At 31.8% G+C, this 24,914-nt stretch overlaps 2 protein-coding genes across 3 annotated transcripts in view; one reads left to right on the top strand and one right to left on the bottom strand.

The window, feature by feature from the left end:
• Positions 1-9,778, bottom strand: part of LOC117167636 (sodium/potassium-transporting ATPase subunit beta-1-like) — an 81,147-nt gene extending 71,369 nt beyond the window's left edge. The window contains exon 1 of one of the 2 annotated variants that reach the window (XM_033352722.1): positions 9,501-9,778. In XM_033352722.1, coding sequence (XP_033208613.1) covers positions 9,501-9,651 — 151 coding nt within the window. In that variant the 5' untranslated portion in view covers positions 9,652-9,778. The remainder of the gene's footprint in view (positions 1-9,500) is intronic. The other variant, XM_033352714.1, reaches the window with a different exon arrangement.
• A 9,908-nt stretch (positions 9,779-19,686) lies between these two features.
• Positions 19,687-20,430, top strand: LOC117179832. The gene is made up of 2 exons (XM_033371976.1): positions 19,687-19,923; positions 20,002-20,430. Exons 1-2 carry the CDS (start codon positions 19,687-19,689, stop codon positions 20,428-20,430), a joined length of 666 nt encoding a protein of 221 aa, XP_033227867.1.
• Positions 20,431-24,914: the final 4,484 nt, after the last annotated feature.

Below are 24,914 nucleotides of genomic sequence, written 5' to 3'. Positions count from 1 at the left end.
AATAACTACATTTTCACGGGAGTTCACGGTGAGTTAAAAATAAAATTTATTAGTATGATTTTATTTGAAATGGAAACTTTTACGAGGGTGACTTGTCCTCTAGCTTAGAAGGCGTTTTTTGAATAACCCTAATATACAATATAATTATAATATAATGATATGTTTGAGCGCACCGTGGGACAAAGAAATGTACGTGGACAAATTGATATTCAGAAGCTATTTCTCAACCGATTAAAAAGTTTTCGGTTTTAAATTAAATCTAATGAAATGTTGCATAAATCTGCAACGGGCAATTTTGAAAAAAAAATTTTTATTCGTCACCAAACATAACAAATAAAATTTTGTTTTTAGAATAGCACCAGTTTTCAAAAAAATTTGGATTCAATTCAAAATACCTAGAATCGATGAAGCAAATATGCACAAAAGTTGTCGCATAGCTTACCAATTGTTTTAAAATGTACTTAATTTGTTATAAACAAATAAGTGAGTCAAAATTCATTCATGGGGATTAGCAATGTTTCGTCAATTGATTCGCACTAAATTTGACAAATTTATAGACAAAAACCGTTGTACAGTTTAATTCATGAAGAATAACAAACAATTTGCTATTTAATAAACAAATTTTATAAAAAATTGCCCACAGCAGGTATTTGTGATGAAATAAGTCAAGTTTTGTCAACAGCATCGGACAAAAATGATATAACATGTCACTTAGTTATCAGATTAAGTCATCCAATAACAATTGATGACTGTTTAAACAAATCTACTCAACAAATGCACTGTCTGGTTATTTTTACAGGTAAAAATTAGAATTTTTTAATATAATGAAGTGTAAGTAACTAGATTCTAAAATATTAACATAGTAAATTTTAATAATGAAATAAATCAATTTGAAGGTATTTTAATTTATTCGTGGAAACTTATCAGGGAGCTTACATGACAGTTAATATTGTAAATTGTTATCGATCGGTAGCAGAGAGGTATTACAAAATAACAGGGTCTAATACCTTCAATAATCATAATTTTTTCTTAAGACATGTCTAAGCTCCTTAACGATATAGAAATTAGTTATTTACGCTTCATTAGATTGAAAATTCCAATTCTTTACCTCTAAACATAGCCAGACAGTGCATTCGTTATTTAAATTTGTTTATACAATCATTAATTGTTATTGGATGACTTCATGTAATAAGTAAAATACATTGTTGTATTATTCTTGACCGATTCAGTAGAATAAACTGATTATTTTATCATAAACAGCCGCTGTGGATAATTGTTTATGAAATTTATTCATAAAATAACAAATTATTTATGCAGATATTAGAAAACTTTTGAAAATATTTGTTACTCTTCTGAAAACAAACTTTTTTTCATTTTTACTATTACATAAAAAACTTTTTTTAAATCGATCATGACAGATTTATGCGGAATTTTATTTATTTTATACTTATCACAAAAACTTTAATTTTCGGTTTATGAATAGGATTTTCGATGTTTATTAACAGAAAAACGGTGAATTTATCAAAAAATGTTTGAAGGATATTGTGCAGCCCTTTTAAATAGAAACAATTTTCTGTTTAAATTTTTGTTTCAGGGTATAGTACAAGATTTGTTGTACTGAATACTTTTCTCATCATTTTTTCTTGACTACTTTTCTATCAATAATGTATGCGCTAATACGTAAATTAATAACAATCTCCTTGATTAGTTCTTGAAAAGAATTTAATGAAAAGTGCAATAAACTTATTAACTTTTTGTTGTTATAAATTTTGAATCACGTTGACCAGTTGAATAATGTATTTTTTGAAGTAATAAATGTAGATTTCAAATTCTTCCTGCAATTATTTATTCGAAGTCAAATAAAAAAAATTGTTGACTGATTCCATATTCTAGGAATTACTGGCTTTCAAAAAGCCTATCCTGGAATATTATTAATCATACTTTAAACAAATTTCTTATATTTTCCAATGTTGTATTAAATGTATATATTACACTTCACTTTCATAAAACTGCTGCTCTTTAAAAAAAGAATTGATATTTTGAAAAGAATTTTTCATACAAAAATTAAGTTTTACTATAAGAAGAAATAGTTGATCGACGACGAAGCTTACCAAATCAAATCCATGTAACACCTCAAAAATAAGGGTATATTTTGGGATTTTTTTGGGAATGAAAAATATAACGAATCTTTCCAAAACTTTTATGGTTTATTAAGGAACTTTTTAACTAAGAAATAAATTATTTTCAGACATAAATATGAATAACATTTTTAATTATAAGGGTAAATGTTGAACATGTTCAGCCGAGAGATGTGAAATTGCCCGCACTCTAGTTTCTCACAAAAAGGTAAAAAAAATAATCTTTTTTGACAAAATGGCATCCATTTACAAAAAAAAATGGATTTTTACCCAAAAATTTGAATGAAATTGTTTAAAAAATAATTGTTTAAACAATTTTTTTCAGTGCAGACTTCAGACAGGTTCACACAGAAGACAATCATTTCAACTATATGTGTATGCAAGGAAAACTCAATCGGTCAAATACTTTTTGAGTTATCTTCCGGGCAATTATGAAAAATATGAAACCGAGCAAAAGCATGTTTTTGGGATGACAAGCTTCCATTTAATAAAAAAAAATCGATTTTTTGAAACCGTTACATGGGTCGTCCCCCTTAAAAATGTAATTAATTAGATTTCACAATTTAACAAATTTCCATTTTAAGACAATTTTGTTGAAAGAAAAGGTTAAATAGAAATTTAGGCAAACTTATTGCAAACTTTTTGCTGTCAGCGGTGTTTGTTGAGTTTGATATTTTGGATTTCAATTTGAGAACTGTTTCAATTTTAGGTTTTAATATGAAAAATGCGAGTCTTATAGAATTTTTCTATAATAAAAGAAAAGACTGGATTGGCAAGCATAATTCGGAGCAAGTTTTCGTTTTTCGAAATTTGATTATTTTTGGCTCTTGCACGTTTTTTAAAATTTTACATTTTGGGTATTGTTATAAAAACTGTTATGTTACGTAATTTTGTTAAAGGAGAAATGAAAGAAAAGTAAAATATACACAGGTTCTCTGAAAGTTTTAGAAATGATTACCTTTTAGTATTTAAAGGAGAGCCCCCAAATGTATGAAAGAACAGACAGATCTGATAGGTTGGACGTTGGACGTTTCGATACGAGTTTGTAAGGGCCTTCAATTTTCTTTTAAGTGTTCATTTGTCTCTTTGTATGGAGTGAGCTGGATTAATTTTTGAATGGGATATTTGTCCAATTCAATCTAATTTAATTAAATTCATGATAAAATCCACTGAATTCAAAATGACTTCACATTCCTTTGAGTGAATTCGAAACGAGTACAACAGGACATAATTAAATGCAGAGAAAATGGTGTATAATTAAATCATGTCAACTGAATTCCACATAATTGGATTTGAATTATAAGTGATTAAAGAAGTTATAAAAATACAACCCCACCGACGGCAAAAGCTAGGTGGTAATTTTCGATTCGTCAAGATTTCGAGTGTTAAGCGCGGACAGGCGCGCTTATCACTCGGATGGGTGACCGTGCGTGATTCTCGCTTCGTTTAATGTCTGACGATCTCCTGTAGGAGGGGAATTTTCGACATGTTTTAAAAACCTGAGAGAAGTTTACATGCAGTCAAAAATCTAATCTACTCTAGTCTAATCACATTTAAAAATTTTTGTACTTATTTAATTTATTGTTCAAACATACAAAAATTAATTAATAACGTTACTCCATATTGTTAAATTACCAATTAATGATTTATTGTACAGACAGCAATAGGTGTGCGGGAAATCTCCAATCGGAATATTCCATATGTCAAACCATTTCCAGCTTGGATAGCACTCAGATGGGTAACTATCTGCGATGTACAACCAGGTTGTGTATTCATTGCGTGTTAACAAATGTCAAGCGGAAGGTTTGACGCCGATGAAGATTAGTGTACATTCGATGTGCTGTCGAAAAACCGGCTGAACTCGGGAGGTGGATTCCTGCAGTTTTACTCTCCCTTGGCCAAACTTCCAGGCAAATGTGAGTAGACCAAACTCTCGCTGAGCCCAGTGTCGAGGGTTGACTAAAAATTACCTTGGACTGATTTCGGGGGGAACGAAACGTGAACAGTGAGGGCCGCCTGACTCGCTTCGAATTGGAATATATATATATATATATGTGTGTGTGTGTGTGTGTGTATATTGTATGTATAATGTCGCAACTGCTCTCGCTCTGCTCCCCTGAGAAACTGAGGGATCAAGCAGTTTTAGGAAGGCTGAGAACGGAATGACTGAAAGCGAGAGTTCAGTGTACTTCTAAAAAAAAGTCGGATGCAGTCGCTGGTTATCACTGGTTTTGATTAAATCCGTACAGTGATTCTATAAGTGCCCACCTTATTAAAAGAAAAATTTGCACAGGCCCGTAACGCAGTGCGTGGAGTCGTCTGGTCATGGAAACCTGGGGTAAAACCGGTCAAATCTGGTGGTGTTTTAAACCGGAAGTTTACAATAAAAATGCTCAGTGCGATAGGTTTTAACCGAAGTCTTCCGGAACTTGAATGGACCAACTTAACAAGACAATATTGAGTATTATATTCAGAGAGCGGATTAGAGCAACAGTGAAATTATCTGGTGAGTGCCGCTCGACTGTGACCTGCGAAGAACCTTGATAGTCAGTTTTTAATTTAACAGTTTTAGATTCAAAAGTTTTAGATTTAAATATTCGAAATTGTTTGGTTTCAATTTTAAACGTATATTTTTTTGGATTTTTAAATTCTTCTATCTAATTGAATAAATTTGATAGATAAATTCAAAACAATGAAAAATTGAAACAATCATTTTTCAAAATTGACATAAAACATAAATGTCTTTCTTGTCAACAAGTCTGAATTTGAAATTTCATTTTACGTTTACGTGCTTATTGTCCTCGCCCTACTGACGACGTGCAAACGTTGAACTAAATTTCAAATTTAGACTAGTTGACAAGAAAAACATTTTTTTTGTCAATTTAAAAAACGTTTAATTACATGTGAATTCATGAGTTTATTATTTAATCCTAAAGAGGTCAGCAAAACAAGCTGACGAAACGTTCCGAACTTAATTGTGCATTTACTAATTGCAAAAACCGAGCGGCCCTGGACAAAACTTCACAGTTGGTCTAATCTGCTCTCTAATTATATTTAATATACTTTTTTAAATATTGAAAATCACATTTCAATATAAATAAAAAATGCATAGACAATTATATATTAAAGCATATTAATTTTACAAACATTTTTAACCGTCGGCAAAAAAATTCAAAAGGAAAATTTCACCAAGTATAAATAATAAGAACTTTTCTAGTGGACATTTATTTTGTAGCATTTAAAATTGGTTAATTTTAAATTATTATTTGATGAATTCTAAGTTAAAACATTGTTCTCTTTAAAAGGTTGAGGGCTATCTAAATTCTGAAGAAATGAACCAATTCTGAAGTCATTTTTTAAAGTTCTCAATAATTAAACTATTGCAGAAATAGATTAATTGTATAAGGATTTAAAACACAAAGCAATCCTTTCTTTGACCGACGATATTTATGAGTGTTGAATCATAGATTCTTCTTTATGTCTTAAGGTCCACATAAATTAAAAACAGAAGAAATTTATATTTAAAATCAGCCCAGCCAGGCGGAAAAGTTATGAATGTATAATATAATATAATGTATAATTTTCCCAAATGTAAGAAAATTAAAAAATATTTATCATCTCAGATTTTATTTCAAATTAAAAATAAACATTACAATTTTTACTATTTTTGCAAAAGCTTCTTAAAAAATTGACAAAATGACATATCGCAACTCATATTTTATTCAGAGATTAAATAGCTCTCAGCTTTATTTATTTTTTTAACTTCTCCGATGAACCCGGTTTTTCATCATAGCGACGGACTAAATCAAGTGTGTGAAGAGATGAGAATGTTACAAGTTAATTTCATACGATGTTTGAAATTTTTGCGGTGACGTCTATTATTATTATTACTATTATTATTATACTATTATATAGTTATTATATAATTTACTCTTTGTTAAAGACTACCATAGAACTCATCAACCATTATACTATTTGCAATGCTTTCACACGTATCATCAGCTTATGCTATGCGATAAAAAGTCTAAATAAAATGTCCAGGAAGTTAGCGACGTCAACTTCAAATTTCGAAAAAGAAAAATTGTGCTGAATTGTGCTAGAGTTGTGCTCTATTGTGCCGAACAATATTTTGTTTGTAAATTAAAATGGTGGAGTCGACATTGCCGGCGCCTACAACATTGTTAGTTGCCGACGACGGCAAGATTGTTGGTTGCCAGCTGCTTTTCGCGAAGAGCAAAATACGAAATAAAAGCGAATACGATACTCGAAATGAGTTACGGTTCTGTTCATATTCTAGGAGTTATATGAAAAACGAGTTGGACTGCTGGATAGGTGTGAAGTTTTGAATGGGGGTGGGTGTCACCGAATGCAAACTCTCTCCAAAAAGTGGTATGAAATAACCCATAAAAAAGGTTATGTATAAAAAATAGGTACCAACAAAGAACTTACAGTAACGGTAAAAATAAATAATTCTGAAAGCCGAGAGTCTAGGTAAACAATCCAGTATTCGATTGAATACAAGAATTATGTACAAAAAATATTTAAGACATTCTATGTGGCTAATCACAGGAATTCATTCTAGCCTCGCCAGAAGACGTTGGCAAGAGTTAAGGGCTAACGTTATTCATGTGACCAATCACAGGGGTGCATTCCCGCTCCCACGTTGCATTGAAAAAGGGGTAGGGGTGCGACCAAAATAATTTCTGTGACCAGTCACATGGGTGCATTTCCGCCTCCACGAAACGTCTGTAGTAATTCTTGAATCGCAAATTGACGATAAAGTGTAATTTATACATAGAACGTTTCGTTAAATGCGTCAAAGGTGAAAAACAATCAAAATAACTCCTCAATTACATGGCCTTACTCCAAAACGCGTAAAAGTCCCTTTCGTATGCTTAAAATATACTTCTTGTCGGTACAGATAATGTATCTAAACTTCGTAAATAAAAAACGTAATTTTTTAAAAGTTTTAACTCTGAAAATTATATTTGCAGGTGTTTTCATGCCCAGGTTTGTAAACAGCGCACCAGCAGGCTAACAGATACGAATTAAAATTTACGCCCAAAAACAAAAAAAAAGATCTTTATGTCAGCCGCGCTATTTTGTTACAAAAGAAAACTGGTCTTATAAGCTGCCTAACGCATACTACTGTGCAGCAAATATGAAGTCAAAATCCTGAACAATTTTCAAAAAAGCGACGCACAATAATTACCTTCTATGGCAATTTTCACTTAAACTCATATTTTCCAAAGAATACAATATTTTGCAACTTGGAACGTATTGAAAAAAAATGTCAAAAATACGAATTTAGACAATCTGAAGCTAGTGCTGAGTTGTGCTAGGCTAGCAAAGTAATTATCTCTGATGACGAATTGTACTAGAATTAATATTTTCGGAAAAATAGAATCTTTTTAAACTTGGAATACATTTTTACCCAACATTTGAAAAAATACGAATTTCGAATGCTCTCCTAGCATAATAATGATATCTAATAACAAATTCTACCTAAATTAATATTTTCAAAAAATGCAATCTTATTGGACTTAGAATCAGTATTTGATCCAAAATGTTCCAGAATACAATTTTCGTATACTGAGACTTGTGCTTAGTTGTGCTAGGTTAGCAGAATAATGATCACGAATGACGAATTGCACTAAAATTAATATTTTCTGAAAAAATGTTATCTTTTTGGACTTTGAATACATTTTTGAAACAAGATTTTCGAAGTATTTGACACTTTTATTCAAGGTGGTTTGTCCAAATTTGGTCGTGAATCTGATTCTTAAATTTTTTTATGGAATTTCTTGGATTTTTCGCAATTGTTAATATGATTTTGAACGTTAATGTTAGAATTTAGATTTTGTATTTTCCAGAATTTAATTTCGTTTTTTGAATAATTTTTAAATTATTTTTGTACCCAAAATTCACCAAACTGTAATTTTTCCGGTTTGAAAAATGCTCTATCCTCAATACATTTCAAACTAAAGAGCGAATTATTCCGACAACAACGCATGAATAATAAATAATTGTGCTAGCCTTGCAGAACTCAGCACAAGTTTCAGATTGTATAAATTCGAATCTTTGAAAATTTTGACTTAAAAATACGTTCCAAGTTAAAAATTATTGCATTTTTGGGGGAAAAATACATTTTTGAGTGAAAATTGTCATTGAAAATAATTATTGTGCTACCCTGGCGCAAATCAGCACAACTTTCAGGTTTTCAAAATTCGTATTTTTCAAAATTTTGGGTCAAATGTTTATTGCAAGTCCAAAAAAATTGCATTATTTTAGAAAATATTAATTAAAGGGTGACTCGCCATCAGAGATAATAATTTTGCTTGCCTAACACAACTCAGTACAAGTCTCCGTTTTTCGAAATTCTGAAATTGATAATTTTTTGGAGTTTATTTTAGTCACTCTTTCAAAAATTGTTCAAGGTTTTCACTTCATATTTTCAGCAAAGTAGTGTGCGTAGCATGTAGTTTCGAGAATAACTTTTGCTTTGACAAAAAAAATGCCGCGTCTGACATAAATATGTTTATTTTTTATTTGTGGGCTGAAAGTTTCAGTTTATTAAAAATCTTCTACGGCACAATAGAGCTTAAATCTAGCACAATTGAGCACAATTTTCATTTTTTTGAAGAAGAAAATTGGCGAGACTGACATAAAACCAGTTTTAAAAAAAATATTTTTGTGCTTAAAATTTCATTTTTTCAAAAAATCTTTTACGGCAAAATAGAGCAAAAATCTAGCACAATTCGGCACTATTTTCATTTTTTCGAAATTTGAAGGTGGCGTCACCGACTTCCCTGATATCTAAATGAATCAAAAAGTTCTACCAATCTGACTCTCGAGATACAAAAGTGTATTAGAGTTCAAATCTAGTTGGAATCTCTTGGCAGTCAACTACTATTAAGATACAATTATACATCGCTATAAATAATAAGATCTAACCCACTTCATGTGAATATTTTGTATAAAGACCGAGATAATACGACGTGCATGTGTGTTTCAATAATTCGAAAACAGAAAAGAATTGTCTACAGAATAAATTTCGTGGATAAGATTGACAATAAAATTTTAAATTAAAGTATGAGTAAAAATAAGTTAATAAAATGCACATTCCAAAGAATCTGATATTCAGGCAAACATTTGCTTAATTATTGTAAATATAATCATCAGAAGGACAAATTAGTCAACGAATTCAGAATTTTTAAATTACTACTTGACAATTCAAAAACAGTTTAGTAAATAATGTTAATCGAAATGTGTCTTTAATTATTATAATGTTTTCTTCTCTTATTTACTTTTTAAAAATACAAAATATAATAATTTGACTTTTGTAAATAAACAAGTATTTACCCCATTCACGTTTTGTGTGGCCCAGAATAGCTTTAGTTGTCGGGTTGTATAGGGCATCCAAAAAGATTTGCTTTTTAGTCCTAGTATCTGGTGCACGCATATAGTCGAACTCGTAAACACCATTTTGCACCTCTTTTCCGGGTATACTCATTTTCGCGGCACTTACTCCCCACGTCAATGCCAATGGCACACTGAACAGTGCACACTAGACTGAACTGAACTACTGAAGCAACACACTTCACTAACGCACTGAAACACGTGGCTCAACGCGACAGCGGACGGGGATGGGGAAACCCAAGCCTAGCGCGAAAGTGAGTAGGTATGGAACTCTGCACACGCGACGCAGGAGAATATCTTTGGCAGGAGTATCCAGTCTAACTCAGGAAGTTGGGGAAGGGGCGATGTGAAAGAGCATCTTGATTAAATACAATGTACCTTCGGTGCGTTCTATTATTGGTCTAGGCTTTACATCGAAATAATGTGTGAAAAATTCGAAAAAATCCCACATCTAATCAAGTTTTGGCGCGCCCATCGCGCGCGGGTACGCTTTCTTTCTTTCTTTCTTTATTTCCCAACTTATTTTCACACCAAGCGCCACATCGAGTTGAAAATGTGAGATAATAAATAAGAAGCACTAAGAAAGTTGGGTCTGATCCTAAATTTTAATAATTATGAAAAAAATTATTTACAACAAAAAACTTTTTTTATGATTAGACAAATTTAAGACCAGACCCATTATTCTTAGTGCTTCTTGTTTAGTGTCCCAAATTTTCAACTCGATGTGGCGATTCGTGTGAAAATAAGTTGGGAAATGAAAAAGTGGCGGTAAGGTAGGAATCTGGTCACGTGACCCACTCATCACATGGCCTTAATGCCTACACTTGAAGTATATTTTTTCAACTACAACTACAACTTATTTAATGTTTCAACTACAACATTTGTTTTTGAAGACAGTTCTCAAAGCACCAGCAGCTTTGACGATTACATTCTCATCGCAACACTCGCGATCGCGCTCGAGAATTAGCTAGGTTGTAAAGTCATAAAATAAGACGGTGTAGGTAAAATTGAACAGCATATAAGAAGTAGATATGTTTTTCAATATAATAGGAATAAAATAACACAATTGTTTTATTTTTCCTACTAATTATTTGGAGATACGAGCTGCGACAGGAGAGTGAGATAAGAGCGGTCAAACTCACATTCTACACTCCAAGGATAGATATCTCGGAAAGTATGGCCGACAAAGAAAAAGAGAACACCATCCCCAGACGGAAATATTATATATAGTTTATATATAGTGTGAAGTCTTATATATAATATTCATTTGTTTTATACATTTTTTGTACAAAACAAATGAATATTATATATAAAACTTCACACTATATATAAACCATATATAATTTTTTCGCCTGGGATGATTTTTCATGTTTACTTTTGGTACAAGTTTCCTGCAAAAATGCATTTCTTCCCTATGTACCCTTTCCGAAATAATCGCGAAAAACGATTTAATTAAAATTGTATGATTATTGAGCAGATAATGATATAAAATTATAATGAATACATTATTATAAAAAAATAAACATAGATAATTAAAAATGGCTAACCAAACACCGAATGACACGATTGTGACGTTGCTGCAAGCATAGTTTACGAATTCAGTACTGTGAACCTGGAAGCAATGATCAATTGATCATAAATAAATAAGAATACAGCAAATGTCCATTGGCACTGTAAAAAAAACCTGCAAAAAATATACCATAAGAAGACAAACTAAAAAGGAATTAAAACATTCTCCTAAGAGATATTTATTAATAAATTTCAATCAAAGTTGCAACAAATGCATGTGCCGGAACTATTTACAATCACATATAAAGTTCATATTTTTTTTTGTGCATGCACATGTATCACTCTGATAACAATTGCATAAAAAGGTCGATGGCGTTATGGATATGGTGCTGGATATATCATCGCTTATCTTTGGAAGTCTTCAAGTTACACAATGCTTGAACGCTCCATTTCTCTGGTATTATAAAGAGAACTAGTACTCAAGTCATTAAAAAAAAATTACGTAAAATACATTTTTTTCTTTATTTCGTAAAGAAATGGAAGTATTTCGCACAGTAAAAGTACACGTTTGTAGTGTTAGTACAGAAATTTACTTGCCGCCCACCTATCTGCTTATCAACCTAGATAAACCAGCTGGTCCTGTCAAACATTTCATTGGAAGAACGAAAAAGTTTTTGAAGATAATAGAAAGGTGCACGGAGAAAAATGGATGTTCAAAAGTAAAATCTAGATGTTCAGGGTTAACATATTATATGTTTAACTATAGGACAACAATGTAGATGTTTGAAGTTACCATCTGTAGATCTTAAAATGTGAAATGTTACCCACCCTACATTCAAAATGTTGAACTGAAAAATCCGAGATATTACATGTTTACTTATTTATGGTCTAGAAAAAACTGGTTAGAGCCCTTATCAAAATATCTAGTCCAGAAAAAACTGGTTGGGGCCTCTATTAAAATATCTAGTCGAGAAAAAAATGGTTGAAGCTCCTATCAGAATATCTGATCCAGAAAAAACTGATGGGTACCCTATCAGGTTCTAGTAAAGAATTTCGTACCTCGTATAGGTATGGAAAATCTATTTGTATCCTGTTTTTTAAACGTTAAAATTCCATCCTTATGAAAAACTGTCAGTGTTCAGAAAAAATTCCATTTTCTGTCATTGTAAAATGTTGTAAAGTAATCTACAACGGGAAAAAAACGAAATATTACAGGAAGAAAAATTTCAATCGATTAAAATTATTTTTAAAAAATTATTCTATTGATTCTCCTGTTAACAGCTGTAGCTTACACTGAAAAAAATTTTTTCTTGAATCAAGTAAATGTTACTTGATTCAAGTAAATCGCAGGTACGAACGGGGACGATAGAATATGAGTTTGTTCCAAATAAATAAATACTCGCTACTGTATGCTTGGAACAAGCGTACATTTTCTTAATGTGAGAAAATGTATTCATAGATAGAATATCGCATTTTATTATTCTAAAACTTTATTGTGTTACTTCATATAGAGATGTATTCAAATGATGAACATAGTTCACTTCCAAGAAATCATTTCTGAAACACTTCAAGAATATATTTTCTTAAGAGCATGTGATACTTACAGTTTCCCCGGCTTTTTTCCCAAAGAAATGAAAATGTTTTAAAACTGAATTCGGAGATGCCATAAAATATCATAACGGACGTCCCCGGATTCTTTTTTGAGGGATAATAAAAAAAAATTATTGTGCTAAATAAAAATCTTATGAATATGCATTATTTTGAGGTTACGTCGTTTTTCATCTCTGCATTTCCGATAATCTGGAAATTATTTATGAAATAAACTTTTTTGATTGGCTGCAAACAAGGTTAGTTCCGGGAGATAAGTTACTATGTTTATTTGTAAGTAAAAAGTTTGCGGGGACGTCATTTAGCATGTTCGCTATCATTTTCCAGATTTTGAAGGCAAATTATTTATTATTATGGAAAAAAAGCCGGAGCAACCTAAAACTGGTAAAAACTACAATTTTCTAAGTATCACATGCCCTTAATATTAGAATATGAAGGATCGGACCAATAGAATGCGCCTCAACTGAACACTATTTCTCAATGGAAAAAAAATTATTTTCAAAATTATTGTTATATAATCTTCATTTTTTAAATTATTAAAACACGTAGTTCTCGCACACTGTTACTTACAAATATAATCGCGGCAATGTCGTACGAAGTCGTATGGTGAGTCTCCACCATCTTCAAACTAAACGTTGTGGAACTCAATGTTTCTTTTAAGAAAACATCTTTCTGATGATACTTGAAAATTTTCGAGAAACTTTAATATACAATTTTTTAGTTATAAAAATTTTATAATTGAAAGTTACGTATTTCAAAAAAGGCTCTATACTTTTGTTTTCTTAATATATTTAAAAATGTTATAAAATATCTAAAAGTAATAAACAATAAACAAAAATTCTCCATAAAATGCGCAGTTTTCAATTTATCCAACTCTTTTATTGTATATAATACTCTCTTACTCAATTTTTAATGAAAAATAAAATTTCTTAAACAATAATATAAAATAAGTGAAAAAGTGAACTAAGTTTCACTTATTTAACAAGGGACTTAACACTTGTTGTTTCTAAATATTTAAAACGCTTAGAAACGACCCAAAGGTAATGAATAATAAAGAAAAGTTGCATGTACAAAAATTCTTTAATAACATCAATGACAAAAAATTATCTTCTGCCATACTAAAATTTACATAAACTATAAAGTTTTTAATTTATCGAATGCCTTGATCATACATTGTTTACTACGATTTGAATATGGAATTGCTTTCCTAAAACAACATTTTAAAATATGCAAAAATTAATTAAACTTCACTTATTTTACAAAGGGCTCAATACTTTTTTGTTTAAAAATGTGATCCGCTTAAGAACGATTTAAAGCTTATAAAAAATTAATAATTTTTGAGTTGAAAAACGCTTTAATAACCTCAGTGACAAATAAATATTTTCTGATTTTTAAACACCTCTGTAAAACGCACAGTTTTCGATTTATTGAATTCTTTTATAGTACTTTTTAATTCAGTTTTTAATTTATAATAGCAATTCCAAACAAAAATAATTTAAAATATGTAAAAAAGAATTGATCGCTAGTTTAAATATTGCCCATTTAAAAAAGTGCTCGATATTTTATTTTTATTTCAAGTATAAAATACTTCGAAATCAGAAGAAAAAAGAATTCTGTAAAGAAACGTTTGGTGCAAGAACTTGCAGGTTAAAAGTGATAGGGTCTCTCACGGCATTCCTAATAAACTTTTAAAAAATGTTAATAATTCTTTTCCATTAAATACTTTCCTTTATAAACGCATAACATTTTTTTAAACTATCAAGAAAATGTAATAATTGTATTTTTGAGAATTTTTTAAAGCTTATAAGTTTGTTTTATTCTGTCATATATTTATTTTTTATTATTTACAAAAATGTTTCACGGTTAAAAAAGTTCGAAATGATTTAATTTTAAGTAGAGTAAGGGCATGTGCTACTTAGAACATTCTCGATTTTACCAGTTTAAGGTTCTCCCGCCTTTTTTTCTAGAATAATAAATATTTTGGCTTAAAAATAAGGGAAATGATAGCGAAAATGCTAACGGACGTCCCCACACAATTTTTTTGTAGGTTAATTCAAAAAAGTTTTAATTTAGCAAAATGTGATTAATTTACATAGCGCTTAGGAAATAGTATCGATATTTTAAGTGTTAGATTCCCCCGGCTTTTTTCCTATGATAAGAAATATTTTGCCTCCAAAATCTGGAAAATGATAGCGAATATGCTAACGGACGTCCCCACACACTTTTTTTGTGTTTTTTATTAAGAAATTTTTGATATTGCTAACAACGTGCGTGTATATTTCGAGGTTATGTGTGTTACAATTCACCCGAGCGTTATTTCCAAACTACACAATATTTTTGGCAGAAAACTTTGAACTTACAAATAAACATAGTAACTTATCTCCAGGGAACTAACCTTGTTTGCAGACAATCAAAAAAGTTTATTCCATAAATAATTTCCAGATTATCGGAAAGGCAGAGATGAAAAACGACGTAACCTCAAAATAATGCATATGCATACAATTTTTATTTATTTATTTATGTGCACTAATGTTTTGAATTTTATAAATATTATTGAATTTCAAAATAATTGTTAGCGGCGAAGAGAGTCAACTTCATATCATGTCAACTTAATAAGATACTTTTGCAGTCAGAAGTAAATTAATTTAGACCAATATATTAATTTTCACAATATGTGTGCGATGTCTATTGTATGAAGTCTACAGTTTTTATATTGAAAAGACTGATGTGATTCCATTTTGATGACATAGGTATCTTCAAAATATATCTGACATTCGTTTCAAATAAATAATTATTTGAAGGAAAATATTCAAGCATTATTTTAAGTGAAATTATTTCTTCGCTGAATACATTCATTTTCTCGTCTCAAGAACATGAACATTGTTTCAATTAAAATAGTAGTCAAAATGAAGCAAATTAACTCCCGACTGCTAGGCAATAGATTTAGGTATAATTGCAGATGTTTACTGCGTAGCATGTGCAATTTGATTTGTAAAATAATGTTTAAATATGTAATATATTTAATCACTTTAGATAGGGCCATTAATATTTATAGTCAAAATATTCACAATAAATTAATATTTATTTGTTGAATACCTTTTTTGTCATGTCAATTCAATATTCAACCCAATAAAATATTCATCTGGTAATAGAAAGGGTCTGAACGTGATCCTACTAATGGTCGGGCGATAAAAGGGCTTTCTCGTCAGGGCCTGCTCAGAAGTTCTAGCTAGAACCTGGCTAAAACAGCGTTACAGAACTAATCAGGCGCTCTACATTTTCCCCAACGAGCGCCCGATTATAAATAGGGAAATCTATCCAGGGCCCTACTAAACCCCGTTCGGAATTTCTATATGGGAATGTCTCAAATATTTTACTTTTTCTGAGCGTTCTTTCCAGCATTCTTATGTCTGGCTGCAAAGTATCTGCCTCAAAACCATACTATTGCAACAGTTGCCCCGTTTCTTCGTCATGCAACCTTATTTTACTGTCTTGCAAAAATACACTTTCCAACAAGCTGTGCTTTCTCATGTCAATTTGTGTAAAGCGTTCTCTAATCTGTGCTGTTACCTGGTCTATTACCTCATAGAAAATTTTCCGCATATTTTCTTTTCTTGAGAACATCACTGGCAAAGTAGCATTCTGCTTGGGCTCATATCTTGTTGGAGGTTTTTTTGGCTGAAGTTCTGCAATGTCTGCTAGTTGAACATTTCCTTTAACTTCTTCCATTTCTGTCCACAATTTGTAAAAAGATTCTTTAATTTGAAGACTACAAATAAAGTACGGTTTCATTTGCACAAGCAATAGACCCGCTCATTGTCTGGGTAGGTGTTTGTATCGCTTAAGCCAACTGTTCTGCACAGCCAAAAATGTCTCTACAGAACGACAGTCCTAAATAAGTTTCACCTTTTAAAACTTGTTCACGCAGTCCACCAGCCTTTGCAGAGACATCAGATTTCAATCTACTTAAATCATCCAGGAATTGAAGAACAACAGGATACGTTTTTATAACACTGATGACTGACCTTTTTCGAACAGTCCACCGGGTAAAACCGAGTGTTTTCGGAAGTGATTGAAGAATTTCTAAATCTCTGTCTATGTTTTTCAATTCCTCTTTCCTTTCACTCGTATTGACGATATTAGTTATATCGTGTACCCACTGGAGGCAGCTCTCATCAATGATATTCTTCGTACCGAATCTTCAATCGCTAAGTTTACGCAATGATTCGCGCAGTGAACGTAGAATACAAGGGGCTGCTTTTCTTTTATCTTTGCTTGATGTCCGTTTCGAATTCCGCTCATGTTTGCTGCTCCATCGCAGCATTGACCACGTATTTTTTCAACGGATAACTAAGCTCGTCTTAAAGCATCCAAAATCCAAATTTGTAGACTTTTCCCTGTTTTTAATGTTGCTTCATAGAATCTAATGAAATATTTTCTAACTTCCATATCATCAGTTACTACTCTAATTGTAATAGAAACCTGATATTTTTTTGAATTATCAGTAGCGCCGTCTGTAATTAAAAATTTCCCAAGCCATTATTTGAAGCATTTCATCTTGCACTTCGTGAGATGTAAACTTATTTTGTTGTTGTAGCAAGGATGCAAGCTCACACGGAAAGAGAAATTGGACCCCTAACCACTTGTTATTAATTTTTTGTAAATTAAAGTTTAGTTTTATGTAAAGTGTATACTGAAGATTGTATTTTTTGTAATTTATTCAACACGAATTATTTTTATTCGATAGATAAGAAGTCTCCAAGTATTTTTCAACTAATTTTGAATCGTTTAAACAATTTTTTCCATTAGAAATCGCAGAAATTAATTCTTGTTTTGGGATAAATAATAAAGTTAATGAATGTTCAGAGCAATATTATTTTGTTAAGGATATTTAGCAATTATTGAAATTTTACTTGAAGAAATCGAATTTAATTGTTTGAGCAAAAGTCTATTACATAAACAATAAGTGTATACGCTTTATGTAAAGGAAACACGGAAAAATAAGCGACAGTGTGAGAGATTCGAAAAATCTAGACATTTCTCCACCTTTCCTATAAAAAGGCGCATATGTGAAGATTACTAATTGTGTGATTAATCATAGGAAATAAGAACTTTTTATGGTTTGCAAGGAAACAATTTTTGAAACAAATTAAAATTGTCATTAATTCCATAAAAAATACTTTTTAAAATTTACAGGGAAAAGAATTGGTAAATATTTTCCAATATGAAGGTGAATGATGAACAATTAGTGACACTAGTGAACAAGCGAATTCAACAGCCATCCAGGAAGGCTTTGACGTTTTATTAACGTTGACAATGAAGGAAAAAGGACTCAGGAGAACCACATGTCCAGGTAAACTTTTGCAGAAGTAACATATATCAAGCAATAAATACACCTACAGTATCTGCAATTCTTATGTTAACGTATCTGAAAATATCAAAGTAAGGGGTTTCGACATACCAGTTCCATTCATTATTCTCTCTCCATTTAGCGAATCGCTTCAATCACATTCACATAGGAATTTTTAGTCTTGCAAAAAATGTCAGACGAGCTTAAAACATTGAGGAAAAAACTCAGAATTGTAAAGGGTCAATTGACATAAAGAAAATTTTTTGGATACAATTAACGACGAAACAGATATCGAAACACTTGATCTAGAATCACAGTTAAAGAATAAAGTTTTGCCTCTGACTAAAGTCAGGGTCGTCAGAGAAGGCGTAAAATTAAGCTCGAATAAAAATAAATCTTTCCGTGCCTTCTATCGTAATTCCTCTAATCTCGTCATAATCATTCAAACGTCTAACGATACTATAATAACAAATCGCATTACAGAAAGCATTCGGTCTCCGACCACAACTACTTCAAGCGACTTTAAATCATCCCATATGTATCAGAATTTAAATCTATTGCGTCTTTTATAGCTCACTGTAATCTTCTTCCAGATCTCAAAATTCCGATTTTTGCGGATAATATCGAAACATTGCTCAGATTTTATGACTCCTTTAATTCAATGATTCACAATGACATCGACTTACGGACAATCCAAAAATTTCATTATTTAAAAGGCTCAGTAACTGGGCGCTCTTTCCATCGATGTCGATGAATGGAATTTTAGACTAATTCTTCTAATTGAAAGCAAGCTAAACAACTACGCAATAGCGAAATGGGAAAAACTTGTTTGCGAGACCGACCTCCCTACTCTTAAAAACATGCTTGATTTTCTACATCGCCGCTCTCAGTTAGAAGAGATGAGAGCCGCTACCTATTAAGCAAATTATGAAAAAAAATTCAAGCAAAATATAAAGGCAAACAAAAATCACGCTCAATCTTTACAGGCGCCAATACGTCCTCCAATACAAAATTCACAGAATCATCAACGTAGCGAAATTTATAAAAAAAATCACGTGTTACATTTTCAAGAATGACCATGGTATTTTGCATTTCACCAATTTTTAGCAATGTCTACGGAAGATGATATGACAGTCAAAAAGGTCTCACTTTGTACAAATTATTTGCGCGGTAAACATCATCCTAAATAATATCTATCAAACGGTTGTCGTAAGTGTGGTAAAATACACAATTCACTTTTACATTTTGAAAAAAATTTCCCCATTCGAATTCTCAAAACAGCCATTCAGGTTGCTCCAATCAATCTAAAAATGATGATAAAACCAATCAATCAAGTAAAGCATTACATAATTCTGTTGGAAGTTATCAATTATTCATCCCATCTGAAGTTGTATTAGCTACTGTCATCGTCGACGTTATCGACGATCGAGGCAACATGCACGCATGTCAAGTCATGCCAGATTCGGGTTCCAAGCTCAATGTGATCACAGAAAAGTTTGCGAATACAATCGGTCTAAAAAAATGGCCGTTGATATTTCACTGGGCACAGTTAATGAGCTCTCAACCACAATAAAATACACTAAGAGTACCACATTTAAGTCTCGATACAATGAGCGAAAGAATAATTCATCCCTATTCGTAGTCAAAAGTATCGGCTAAACAATGCCATCAGTATTAATTGATCGGAAACCTATCCCTATCCCAAAAGGTGTATTCCTCGCCGATCCAGCAATTCACCAACCTTTCGAGGTGGACAGTATTCTCGGGGCTAACTATTTTTACCAATTTTTATGTCCCGTTCAAATTCCAATTGCGAATCATGAAGCTATGCTTCAAGAAACTGAACTCGTTTGGGTGGTTGCAGGGTGCTTCCATCAGACTCGTGTTAGACAAGGAAAGGTTTATTACAATTTTACAACATTTTCGGATCTGTTTTTGTTATGGGAAGTAGAATCAGCTTACGAAACTTCTCCTTAGTCATCGGAAGAAGAAGCCTGTAAGCTGCGTTATAGCAAAAATACAACTTACGAATCCTCAAGTCGATACACAGTTCAATTACCTCTTAACGAACATAAGAAAAAGATGAGTGAATCTCGTAGAACCGTGTTCAACCAGTTCCTTTCATTAAAATCAAAACTTGCAAAATATTCAGATCTCAAGACACAATATTCCGACTGGATTCAAGGGTATATAAAAGCCGGTTACATGAGTTTAAATACAGAAAATAAATCGTCCCAAACTGGATTCTACCTCCCCCACCATGCAGTTAGAAAAGAAAACTGTGTCACAACAAAAACACGCGTAGTTTTTGAAGGTTCGGCAAATTCGTCAACCGATATCTACTTGAATGACACTTTAATGGTAGGACCGACTATTGAAGCTGATTTATTCACGCCTTTTACGTGATTTCGTACATTTCTTTTTGCACTCACGACCGACATTAAACAAATGTATCGGGAAATTCAGTTACATGACGAAAACAGATCTTTTCGTAAAATATTTTGGAGAGATGGCCCTAATGACCAAATTTAGGCGCACACACTTAACACCATTACATTTGGTACTTCGTCCACTCCATTTCTCGCAATCAGCACTTTGTATCAATTAGCAGAGGACGAACGCATTATTTTTCGTCGCAGCTGATATATTAAAACGCGATTTTTACTTCGACTACTTGTCGACTGGAGCAGGCACTTAGGAAGAAGCTCTATCCATTCGCAAGGATCTAATCGCGCTCCTGCAGAAAGGGAGGATTTAATCTCAGAAAATGGCGATCAAGCGACATTAGGCTTACAAATGATATTGACAATAATTTTCAAGTTTTTCACATGTCACTGAATCCGACAGAAACCATTAAAACGCTTGGTCTTTGTTTGAATCTAGTTTCAAATAAAGCTTTCCTTGGACGAAGAAGTTCCAGAACAGTTTCAAAAGAGATGGATAGTATATCAAGATCAATTACCTTTTCAAAGTCAAATTCAGTTGAACAGGTGTATTACAGTCCACAACACCATAAGAACCGAAATTCACGTGTTTTCCGATGTCAGTGTTAAGGCTTTTGGAGCCCTTCTCTATCTGCGTTGCGCTGCTCCACTTGCCCCGATTAAAAAAGTCTAATTTCACTTCAACCATTCCAAAACTTGAATAGTGTGCTGCCTATTAATTAGCAAAACTGTTATACTCCAATTTTCATACCATGAGTTTAAAAATAAACGGCCCTTATCTTTGGCGTGATAACACAAAGATTCTTGCATTAATGAGCACTCAATCCGACAAATTACAAACGTTCATGGCCAACCGGGTATTCGAAATTCAGTCCCTCACTAACGTTCTTGATTTGAAATTTGTTCCCACAGATAAAAATCCCGCAAATATAATTTCAAGACGTCAAACCCCACGCGGATTTTCAGCTGAAAATTTTTGGCAAAATGGGGCACTGTGGCTCCTCCAAGAAAAAAAGAACTGACCAGAACAACAAGCTATCAAAGTCGAAATATCAGGTACAGTCGAACCTCGGACACTGTACCTTTGGACACTGTCACACCTCGGACACTGTCATCAGCTATTTCGCGGACACTGTAAGAATCAGGTGACAAGCACAGTGCCGTCGCATCCTCGAAGTCCCTTCTCTGAGATACGCAGTACATATGTACTTAGTTTTGCACAATAAGTTGAGTGAAAAGTGCAATTCTAATTTTTCCCAATTGAAATTTTATATTTTAACTTTACCGGGATTTGAAATGTCTGAAGTCGCTTACACTGGTTGATGCACAAGCAGTCAAGATAATGCTGGTTGTAGGTTTATGAAGTTATTACACTAAATCTCTGTTCTTAACATTATTGGGGTAAGTGAAAACATCTTGTCGAACTCGTTTTTTAAAATAGCATTTAAAACAATCCGAAGAATTTTAAATAAAAACATTATTATAGCGATAGGAATTTCTTTAAAATAGCATTCAGTTAGCTTTAGTACGTAGTATAATATTTATTTAAAAAAGAAATCAATGAAAGGAACCATGTTTATTTATATCATAAATAATCTAAGAAAACCTTGTTAAGTCGAACTATGCTGGCATATTTTGTTGTTCTGGCTAGTGGATATGTACAATATGTAATTCTAAAGTTATTAACTACAGTAAATATCAATTCAGCAGAAGCAAATACGAGTAAAAATTAAATTGTAAAAATCTGTTTTAATTATTGTAAAATTAAAAAAAAATTGTCCCATAACATTAGTATTCTATCAGGGGCACCTGCAAAACATCGTATCGACACGGTCCTGTAACTCGACGCCGATTGGCTGAGGGCACGTGAGCTTACAGTGGACGTATACGCCCGATTCCGGTGATACTCTAGAAGCTGGGTGTCATCCTGTGTGCCATTCTAGGTCCGCAGGATTTTTTTATTGAATATCATGTAAAATATTGTGCTGATTACGAAAAATTAGGGTGCCCACCACCTGAAAAATACCGGAGTTTCGAGATAATCGGGTTTGAATGATTTTTTAATTAATTCAAAAGCCCTGTTACAATTTGGAGTTTTTCGAAAATTTAAATAAATGGTCGGCTAGAAAACCGATGTAGCAAGAGAAATGTTCTTCACCATTTTTTGATTCAATCAATTTTCAACTTAAAAATAAACAATTCAGTTGAAAAGTGAGGGAAAATAACATTGTTCTTATTATGGTTAAAATATTTATTTCACAAAAAAAGCTTTAAACAAAAGTTGGACTACTCACAGAGAAGAATTTTAGTCCAGGAGAACATTTTTTGATTAAGGTGATCGATTTCGAGAAAACATCGATTAAAGAAATAACAAAATTCAGAGCCAGAATAGAAAGGTGGTTTTCTTTGTAGGAAACAATTTTATCAAGAAATTTCTAGTGATAAAAGATACTCCTTTTTGGGTGTACTTAAACTTTTATTCAGAAAATTTATTCTGATATTTATATTTAACAAGTTAATGAGCATTTCTGAATGTAAACATTTGGACATGCTGTACATTTTGGAATTTTAAATCAAATCTTCTGGAAATTTGTACATGGATAAAGGAAGTCTGAATGAAAACATTAGCGTCAGCTACTTTAAAATCAAATAATAACTCTTTATGCTATTAACTATAAGAAACGAAGTCTCTTTATCAACTTCTAATAATCGCAGGGACTTGTAATAAAGCTGAATAATTTTCATAAATATTAAATAATAAAATGGTTTTTAAAAAATATTACTATTACTTATACTTTGTTTATTATTTAATTATATATATATTTTTGTAAATTATTATGTATTATTGTATGTTATTTGCAAGGGCGACAAGCTTACGCCTTTGACTCTCAACAAATTTTGGATGGTTTATGGGAGCCGCATGCCACCACCGTAAACTTTTCCTTTATCGCAGAATAAGGATCCATTACATTTTGACCAAAAAAAATATAATTTAATAATAAACAAAGTATAAATAATAGTAATATTGTTTAAAAGCCATTTTATTATTTAATTTTTATTAAAATTATTCAACTTTATTACAAGTCCTTGCGATTATTAGAAGTTGATAAGGAGACTTAGTTTATTATTGTTTATAACATAAGGAGTTATTTGATTTTACACTGGCTGGCGCTAATTTTTAAATTTAAACTTTCTTTGTCCATGTAAAAATTTCCAGAAGATGTTATTAAAAATTTCTAAATGTACACTGAGAAAACTATATCGCATAAATTACTATATATACCATACTTCCTGCGCTATATATCGTAAGTATCGCATTATAATATCGCAGAATCGTGATATCGTACATTGCAAGTTTTTACATTGTATACCGCATAATTGTGCAATCTATAACGTAAGAAATGGGGATTCCCATCCGTCAGTTACATTTTGCGCTTTTGCTAAATGGTATTAAATAAGTTCTGATTCGTCTACAATAATGTGATTTATTTCGGAGGAAATATATCAGTAAGAACAAATTTTGTGTGTGTTTTCTGTTGTTGATTCTACATGTTCTACCGAAATTTGCTCACTTCAGCGCAACGCAGACGACAAGTTCAGACTTATTTTCCTAACCTCAGTGAAACTTTCTCCGAAATATGTTTAATTTTTAACCGTTGCAGGTCTTAGCTGCAGCAAATTTTTAATTTTGTCTGTGATTGTTTTAAATCTGGTGTCCCGATTTATAGTTCGAACTGACTCATACTCTAAGGACGCCGTAATAGACGACAGCAACAAAATTTAACATCATTTTTTTCTGTGACATTAGTGCATTATAATGTCGTACAAAGCTCCGGGACCTGATTGTACGTTATCATATTACGCTTTCTTGATATATAGAGGTTTTGCGATATCATTGTGCGATATCTTTTTCTCCGTGTATAGCACGTCAAAATGTGTACATTCAGAAATGCTCATTAACTTGTTAAATATAAACATTATAATAAATTTCCTAATGAAAGTTGAAGTAGACCAAAAAAGAAGTATCTTTTATCTCTAGAAATTTCTTGATAAAATTGCTTCCTACAAGGAAACCCACCTTTCTCTTCTGGCTCTCAATTTTATTATTTCTTTGATCGATGTTTTCTTGAAATCGATAACTTTTATAAAAAAAATTCCCCTCTATGAGTAGTCCAACTTTTGTTTGATGCTTTTTTCTGTGAAATAAATATTTTAACCAAAATAAGAAAATGTCATTTTTCCTCACTTTTCAACGTAATTGTTTATTTTTAATGTTAACAATTGATTAAATCAAAAAATGGTAAAGGACATTTCTCTTCCTACATTGGTTTTTTAGCCGACTATATATTGAAACTTTCGAAAGACTCCAAATTGTAACACGGCTATCGTAAAAATTAAAAAATAATTAAAACGCGTATATCTCGAAACTCCGGAATTTTTTAGGGG

Source organism: Belonocnema kinseyi, chromosome 1 (genome assembly GCF_010883055.1).
Source record: "Belonocnema kinseyi isolate 2016_QV_RU_SX_M_011 chromosome 1, B_treatae_v1, whole genome shotgun sequence".
Taxonomy (NCBI): domain Eukaryota; kingdom Metazoa; phylum Arthropoda; class Insecta; order Hymenoptera; family Cynipidae; genus Belonocnema; species Belonocnema kinseyi.
Note: the sequence above shows the minus strand (reverse complement) of the source record. Positions and strands in the feature narration are given on the sequence as shown.